The following is an 8,817-nucleotide window of genomic DNA, read 5'->3' on the forward strand; positions in this document are numbered from 1 at the left end:
TGAGGGAATAGATGGATGGATGGAGTGTGTGGTTGGATGAGTGAGTGGGTGGATGGATGGGTGGATGGGTGGATGGGTGAATGGGTGGATGGGTGGATGGGTGGATGGATGGGTGGATGGGTGGATGGATGGGTGGGTGGATGGATGGGTGGGTGGGTGAATGAATGAATGAATGAATGAATGAATGAATGAAGAGCCTGGGCGGGAGCGCGTTGCGCCTGCGCGGCGATGGCCCAGGGAAGCGCCGGCTCGGCAGCCTCGGCCCCCGCTGCGGCGCAGGCGCGGTGGGGCCCCCATCGGCTTCCGGGTCGGAGGGCGGCGGGCGCGGCGCGGCGCGGCGAGGCGAGGCGAGGGAGGCCCGGCCGGATCCGCCGGCGGCCGGAGGGGCGCCATGAAGCTGACGCGGCAGAAGCACGCCAAGAAGTACCTGGCCTTCTACCGACACAACTTCGGCTTCCGGGGGCCCTACCGGCTGCTGCTGGACGGCACCTTCTGCCAGGCCGCGCTGCGGGGCCGCATCCAGCTCCGAGAGCAGCTGCCCCGCTACCTCATGGACGACACGCAGCTCTGCACCACCAGGTCCGCCCACCAGGGGGGGAGGGGGCGGCGAGGGACGGAGGGACGGAGGGAGAGACGGAGAGCGCATGCGGCCGGGGGGGGGGGGGGGAGAAACGAGGGCGAGACAGAGCGCATGCGCTTCCAAGGCGGGCGAGGCAGGGAGAGATAGAGCGCATGCGTGTCCGTGGGCGAGGGAGGGCGGGGAGGGGGGAGAGACAGAGCGCATGCGCCTCCAACGGCAAGGGAGGGCGGGGAGAGGGAGGGGTAAGAACGCATGCGCATCCAAGGGCGGGGAGAGAGAGAGAGAGAGAGGAGAAGAGACAGCGCATGCGCGCTCAAGGGCCCAGGGAGGGAGACAGAACGCATGCGTGCGCCAAGTCTAAAGAGGAGTAGTGTTAGTGTTATAATAAGTGCAATAATATGGTGTTATGCGCTATGTGCCCAGCACTGTGCTAAGCGTTAGAGTAGATACAAGGTCATCATCAGGTTGGACACAGTCCTCATCCCCATTTTACAGATGGGGGGGGCGGACTGAGGCCCAGAGAAGTGAAGGTGACTTGCCCACAGTCACACAGCAGACAAGTGGCAGAGCTGGATTTCGAACCCATGACCTCTGACTCCCAAGCCCAGGCTCTTTCCACTGAGCCGCGCTGCTTCCCAAGCAGCGTGACTCGCCCCAGGCCACACAGGAGACAAGTGGCGGAGCTGGGAGTAGAACCCATGACCTTCTGACTCCCAGGCCGGTGCTCTAGCCCCTAGGCCATGGATTATTATGATGGTACTTGTTAAGTGCCTACTATGTGCCAAACACTGCTCTGGGTGCTGGGGTACATAGAAACTAATCAGGTTGGACACAGGGCACACCCCAAGTGGGGCTCACCGTCTTAATCCCCATTTTACAGATGAGGACACTGAGGCCCAGAGAAGTGAAGCGGCTTGCCCAAGGTCACGCAGCAGACAAATGGCAGAGCCGGGATTGGAATCCACGTCCGCGTGGCTCAGTGGAAGGAGCCCAGGCTTGGGAGTCAGAGATCATGCATTCGAATCCCGGCTCTTTCCCTTATCACCTGTGTGACTGTGGGCAAGTCACGTCATTCCTCTGGGCCTCAGTGACCTCATCTGTAAAATGGGGATGAAGACTGGGAGCCTCACGTGGGACCACCTGATGACCCTGTATCTCCCCCAGCGCTTAGATCAGTGCTGTGCACATACAAAGCGCTTAACAAATACCAACGTTATTACAGTACCATTCATTTGGTCGTATTTATTGAGCACTTACTTTGTGCAAAGAACTGTGCTAAGCACTTGGGAGAGAACAATACAACAACAGACAGAAACATTCCCTGCCCACAAAGAGCCACCGCTCTATACCGTACTCTCCCAAACGTTCATTACAGTCCGCTGCACGTAGCGCTTAATAAGTACCGTCGATGCGAAAGGAAGCAGGAGGAGAGGATGAAGATGGGGCGGCTGGAGACCCCGGGGCAAAGACGCCTGGTGGAGAAGGACCGGGCGGGGTAGAGTAAACTGAGTCCGGGAGGAAACCCGCAGAGTAAAAGGGTCCGGGGGACCGTGGGGGGCTGATGGCAGGAGCCGAGCAAAGCCACCCCTTTGCTTGGCGGCATTCGGTGGGTGGGAAAATGGCGACAACCGAGCACCAGTCATCACCGTGACAGCTGCCTCCCGGACAGAACTTCCAGACAAATTCAAGAAGCCACGGGGGTGTTCTACGCTCCAGGTTGTAATAGTAAGAAGAGCACTGGTGCTTATTATGCGCTTACCATGTGTCGAGCACTGTTCTGAGCACTGGGGGAGATAGAATTGAATTGAATAGTATGTACTGAGCGCTTACTATGTGCAGAGCACTGTACCAAGCGCTTGGAATGTACAAATGGGCAACAGATAGAGACAGTCCCTGCCCTTTGACGGGCTTACGGTCTAATCGGGGGAGACGGGCAGACGAGAACAATAGCGACAAATAAAATCGAGGGGGTGAACCTCTCATTAAAACAATAGCAAATAAATAGAATCAAGGGGATGTACATCTCATTAACAAAATAAATAGGGTAATGAAAATATATACAGCTGAGCGGACGATTACAATGCTGAGGGGATGAGGGGAAGCTAATCAGGTTGGACGCCGTCCCTTTCCCACGCGGGGCTCACAGCCTCCACCCCGTTTTACAGAGGAGGTGAGTGAGGCCCAGAGCCGTGAGGTGACTTGCCCGAGGTCGCACGTGGTGGAGCCAGGATTAGAACCCCGGTCCTTCCGACTCCCGGGCCCGCGCTCTACCCATTAAACTTCTGGCGGGCAGGGGTCGTGCCCGTTAACTCTGATGTACTCTCCCAGGGACACGGAGTGCTCCTCACAGAGTAAGCACTCAGTAAATGCCAATGATTGAGTGGGGGCAGGGACCTGGTCTGTGACCCTGTAATTCCCCTTAAAACCTCTTTAGCGGTTAGTGAGTGCCAGCCACCTACCAGACTTTGTAGTTCTCCTAAAGCCGACGGTGGTGCCCACCCTCCCATATCAGCTATTTTCATCTGCCCTCTAAGCCTTCTGTGACAGATGTTTGCACGGATTACGTGGACCTCAATTTTTATCGCGTCTCTGGTTGAAAGAACTAGTTAGAATCCTTTCGGGCAGAAACTCATTCTCACCTTTACCCCCCAAAAGGATGAGCTGCTGGATTTTATCAGACGCAGAATTAGAGTGATACATTTGGGTACTCTTTGTCCGTCTTGTCCTGGGGTCGGCAGTCCATGACTGTACCTGAGAATCGAATTTTACAGAGTGCCAAATTCTTAATATCTGAAATAGGCATTGATTAGTTTTCATGGGTTCCGGCATCTACCCAACAGATTTACATTTGGGTTGAGATTATTGAATCCGTGCAGTGTGTAGTCCAAATTACACAATCCTCTTTAAGAGCCCACGCAAGAAGGCTTGACAGATCTCGCGGCGGCGTGATTCATCTCAACGGAGTTACTGCCAATTTCGGACACCATATCCCTGTGAATTTGGATGAAACGTAATTATAGTTAAAGGGAATGAGATTTCCTTGGATGTAAGATCCGATGAGCCCACGTCAAATTGTCTTCTTTTAAACGCTTAGTGTCTGAGTGAATGGAATAGAGGATATAACCACTGATGTAAATATTAACGATTTAATTTTCAGGGGGCAAAAGCCATCAATCTAAAACTCATTAATGTCGCTGTGGCTCCCAGAACATTGAAACTCCTATCACAAATACACAAATAGTTTGAACTGGTAATTGTGGTGTTTATTAAGTGCTTTCTATGTATGAAGGGCCGGGCTAGATACAAGATAATCAGGCCAGGCACAGCCTCTGTTCCCACGCAGGGTTCACGGTCTAAGTAGGATGGGGGAAGTAACGGTTAACTTAGAGTTTTCTGTCAGTCTGCCCATTTTCCAGGATTTTTTTATATTCTGGAAGAAAGTATAAAATGCTAACTCTGAGGCCGCCACTCGGTAAGTCTGAGACTAAGTAGGTAAATTTCAAGTACTGTCATGAAAGTATCTTTTATTCTTGGCTGTTCTAAACAGCCTAAGTTACAAGCAACTGAAATACTCTATATAAGTGCTTACAACTGCTTCTGTGTTTTTTTTTTTTTTCCCAGATGTGTGTTGAAAGAATTAGAATCTTTGGGAAAGGAGTTATATGGTGCAAAATTAATTGCCCAGAGATTTCAGGTCCAAAGTTGTTCCCATTTTAAGAATCCAGTGGGTGGATCAGAATGTCTTTTATCCATGATTGAAGCGGGAAACCCTCATCATTATTTTGTCGCAACTCAGGTAATACTTTTTCAAACGTCAGTAGTCTCGTTCTAATTTTTGCACATTGGGCCAAATAATAATAATAACGTTGGTATTTGTTAAGCGTTTACTAGGTGCCGAGCACTGTTCTGAGCACTGGGGGAGATCCAGGGTAATCAGGTTGTCCCACGTGGGGCTCACACACTTTTAATCCCCATTTTACAGATGAGGGAACTGAGGCACAGAGAAGTGAAGTGACTTGCCCACAGAAAACGTGGTGTAAAATTAGGTGCCGCTGGTCAGTTTCACTGCGTGATACAAAAGATACGGTTCCCTATTTCCTCTTCTGTCCAGGTTCCTGCTCAAGTATCCGTCCGTGTAAAAAATCAGTTGATGCAAGGCAGCTACTGGACTTCATTTTACTCTGCAAAAAAGGAAGTTGCGCAAGCCAAAAACATCAGGGTCAAGAAGGGTTTGGATAAGTTCATAGATGAGTGGTCCATAATGGGTTGCCAAAGGTTTGGAGTGGGAAAGGTCACGTTAGGGGCTTGAAATGATCCATCTTTAACTGTGAAGTGCCTTTTCTTCCAAACATCCTTTTGCCACCGTCAGAGATAGAATATTAGAGTAGATGGACCATCGGTCTGACTCGGAAATGCTATTTTTAATGTTCTGCGAGGTGCCTCTGTTCCCACGCTGGAACTCTGAAGATGATGCTAATCGTGACTTCAGTTTTGGTTCTATAAACTTAATTTCTCCCATGGAGGATAAGATGGTCAGGAGCTGATGGGGAGAAATCCCAAACCCTCGTGTTTCTTAAGGGCACCAGATGATTCGGCCTTGTCTTCAACTGAAGACGGAGTTTCATTTCTTTTCGTGGTAGTGACTAGTGAACAGAAGAACTCTGTTGCAGTCCTCATGGGCAGGGAACGTGCCTGCTCATTCTGTTGTTAGGTCCTGACGTTTAGTACGGTGCTCTGCCCGGAGTAGGCACTTACTAAATGCCACTTATCGACTGACTCACCGGAAACCCAGACCTTTTTGTCCTCTGAAACTCCGTCCTTGGTTGTGGGGTGTGATTAGCTGGGAGTCTGACCGATTGAACCTGCTGTCTGCGGATCCTTAGGTTTTCCTTCCAAGAGTAATGATTGTGGGTTGTAGGCGCTTCCTTATGGGTGGAGAGCTTTGCTGAGCACTGGGGTAGTGTGTATACAATTCAAGTCAGGTCATACACAAATCCTCGTGGGGTTTACGGTGTAAGGAAGGGAAAGAACGGGTATCGGATCCCCATTATACAGATGAGAAAGCGGAGGCCCGGAGAAGTTAAGCGACTCGACCAAGGTCCTTCGCAGGCGAGGAGCAGAGATGGGATTAGAGCCCCGGTCCCCTAACTTCCAGGGCCATCTCAGATGCTTTTCCTGTTGCTTTATGCACCGATCTTCCCATATCTACTCATGATCTGGAAAGAGCCGGGTGCTTTTCGTACTCCCTCAGCCCCAGGAGGTATGAAACGACAGTTAAGTGGGCCGTGATTCCTTTCCTCTTTACGTGCCGTCGTTCATCGGGTAGGATTTCCGTCTTCGCGGAGCTTCGCAGAATGGCGGATGAATTCGGGACGGGCCCGGAGGTGGTGGTTAAACCTGGCCTCCCTTCTGTGAGCTGGGCCACCGTACGAATTGATGTGAGGATCCCAGGGAGGGGCTGGGAGGGGGTCAGCGGTCCGGGCCTCCGTAAACGTTAGCTCTCTCTGCCGGGCAGCCTCCTCAGGTGAGCGTTTGATCCGTTTAAGAGCCTGGGAAAAATCCCGAACGGCATCTGTCCCGTTACGTATCGGCCTCGGAGCCACCCTACCGTGCCGTCGTGCCGATTCTCCGTGCCGGGCCGTGGCTTTCCAAAGGTGCCGGCGACTCCTCCTTCCCCGCGGACGGCGGGCCGCTAAACACCCAGTACGCATTTTGTCTTAAGGGTCGTGCTCGGCGGTGAGGGATTCCCGTTTTAGAAACACAACCGAGGGTTCCCTTGGGGGTAAGGCTCGCCCCCTTCGGTTTTGAGGTACGTCGGTCTGTTTCGGAATATTCCTGTTGGCAGTGGCCCGGCTCGAGGGCGGATCGTAATCCGTGTGTTCGCTCTGCCCAGGATCAGAGCGTGTCCGCCAAAGTGAAGAAGCAGCCCGGCGTCCCCCTCCTGTTCATCATTCAGAACACCGTCGTCCTCGACAAGCCGTCTCCCAATTCGGTTGCCTTCGTGAAGACAACTGCGTCGAACCAGCTGGTCTCGGCGCACCAGAAGCAAATCATCGAGCAGCTGAAAGAGGAGCGGGGCCTAGGGAAAGACACCGAACCGAAGAAAAAGAAGCGTAAAAAGGTAGGCGGGCCCAATCCTCTTAGCTGTTTGAAGAAAAAGAAAAAGGTGCGGGACCCAAGCCAGCCCTCTGCTCCTAAGAATAAAAAGAAGAGAAACAGGATCCGTAATAGAGAAAAGGGGAAGACCCTCGCCGTACAGCCAGCGAAGCAGACGACGGAAGCGTAGTTCACTGACGTGAACGAACTGGACTGGAATTTTTTAGAGGCTGTGGGACTGTGCTTTACTTTCTGTTGTAAATAAATGACATTTCTTTTTTAATTCTGTGTTTGTACGGTGGTATTTACGGGGTGCTTCCTGGCCGCAGGGCACTGTATCGGGCTCTCTGAGAGAGCGCGATACAACAGGGTTGGGTATTTTGATCGTGTGATCGTATCGAGTCGAGCCTCAATCGGTGGTGTTTATCGAGCGCTTACCGTCTGCGGGGCACTGTATTAGGCTCTTGGGAGGGTGTAATGTATCGGGGTCGGTGGACGTGTTCCCCGCCCACACGGAATTTACAGTCTAGTCCAACTGGCCTTGTGAGAGAAGTTAGACGTCTAAGACCCCCGCCCCCGGAGCCACAACCTTGGAGTCTGAAAAGAAAAGCGGGGAGGGGAGTTGGGGGGGGGGGAGGGGCGCGAAAAGATGAAATTTAACTCACGGGTTTATTTCCTTCTTTTCCATGGATGCCCAGAGTGGGCAGCTTATTGGTTGGAAAACTGAGTTGGAAGAAAAACTAAAAAGCCGGAAGGTACAAAACATTGAATTTGCCCCGAAGAGATTGTAAGCAATTTGAGGCAGGAATCAGGTCTTCTAACTCAGTCGTACTTTCCCGAGCGCTTAGTACAGTGTTCTACGCACAATAATAATAATAATTAGGGCATTCGTTAAGCGCTTACTGTGCGCCAGGCACTGTACTAAGCACTGGGGTGGATACAAGCAAATCAGATTGGACAGTGTTCACGGTCCCACATAATGTTGGTATCTGTTAAGCGCTTACTACGTGCTAAGCACTGTTCTAGGTGCTGGGGGAGATACAAGGTCATCAGGTCCCACGTGGGGCTCACAGTCTTAATCCCCATTTTACGGATGAGGTAACTGAGACCCAATCAAGTGACTTGCTGTCCCAAGGTGACCCCGGGGTGCCCACCATCTTGAGGTCAGTGCTGTCCGGTGACCGCCCGAGCCAGCGGGCAGAACTGGGAAGTGAGGGTGGGACACCATCCCCGTCACCCGAACTGCCAGACGGACAGCCCAAGCCGGGAATACGGAAGGTGTCCCTCGTCCCCCTGCCGATCAAATCAGGTACGGAGGAGGGCGGAGATTGGATAAACTGAGGCCAGAAACTGGAAGGGCCTGTGTGGTCAATACCTTCTGGGCAGCGGACGGAGACTGACATCTCTGGCCAGAGCGCGAGAAGGCCGCTCGGCCCGCACCGAGCGAGGAGCCGGGGGATGGACGGGTGACTGTCCCGTCCCGCTCAACGCTGGTGGGGCTGGAGGCCGGCCTCTTGGCCACGGGTACGTAACGCAGCGGCGGATTTCTCCCGAGTGGGGAGTCCTCGTGGGTGGGAGCCAGCCGCCTCACCACCTGCCGGCTAACCGTAAGTGAATTCATCATGGGCGGGACCTGGGGATTTTGCCACACGCGAGTAACACGCGAGTATATTCCTCCCCATAGGGGAGCCCTGATAATAATAATGTTGGTATTTGTCAGGCGCTTACTATGTGCCGAGCACTGTTCTAAGCGCTGGGGGAGACACAGGGGAATCAGGTTGTCCCACGTGGGGCTCACAGTCTTAATCCCCATTTTACAGATGAGGTAACTGAGGCACCGAGAAGTTAAGTGACTTGCCCAAAGTCACACAGCTGACAAGTGGCCGAGCCGGAATTCGAACCCATGACCATTCAAACCCACGACCATTCGAACCCATATCAATATCAAGCACTTAATACAAGTGCTGAATAAGTGCTGAATATCAAGCACTTAGTACAGTGCTCTGCACATAGCACTCAATAAATACTACTGAATGAATTAAATGATCATATTTGTCCTGAAAGGGCAGGTCGCCACATCCAAAATAAATAATTCAATCCGCTGTGTCCAAAATAAATAATTCAATTGGCTTCAAAGGATT

General features: G+C 52.2%; 1 protein-coding gene across 1 annotated transcript; it reads left to right on the plus strand.

Moving 5' to 3' along the window:
- The first annotated feature begins 337 nt into the window (after positions 1–337).
- UTP23 (UTP23 small subunit processome component) lies at positions 338–6,959 on the plus strand. Its single transcript, XM_029063972.2, has 3 exons — positions 338–579; positions 4,202–4,376; positions 6,474–6,959. The coding sequence occupies exons 1-3, from the start codon at positions 392–394 to the stop codon at positions 6,864–6,866; spliced, it is 756 nt and encodes a 251-aa protein (XP_028919805.1). The 5' UTR covers positions 338–391; the 3' UTR covers positions 6,867–6,959.
- The last annotated feature ends 1,858 nt before the right edge of the window (positions 6,960–8,817 follow it).

This window comes from Ornithorhynchus anatinus, chromosome 4, assembly GCF_004115215.2.
Source record: "Ornithorhynchus anatinus isolate Pmale09 chromosome 4, mOrnAna1.pri.v4, whole genome shotgun sequence".
Classification (NCBI taxonomy): Eukaryota; Metazoa; Chordata; class Mammalia; order Monotremata; family Ornithorhynchidae; genus Ornithorhynchus; species Ornithorhynchus anatinus.

Bases quoted from the DNA above. Each gene is read 5' to 3' on its own strand.
- UTP23 (XM_029063972.2), top strand. From the start codon at position 392: ATGAAGCTGACGCGGCAGAAGCACGCCAAGAAGTACCTGGCCTTCTAC. The intron at 580-4,201 runs GTCCGCCCACCA...TTTTTTTCCCAG, and splicing joins ACGCAGCTCTGCACCACCAG to ATGTGTGTTGAAAGAATTAG. The intron at 4,377-6,473 runs GTAATACTTTTT...CGCTCTGCCCAG, and splicing joins ATTATTTTGTCGCAACTCAG to GATCAGAGCGTGTCCGCCAA.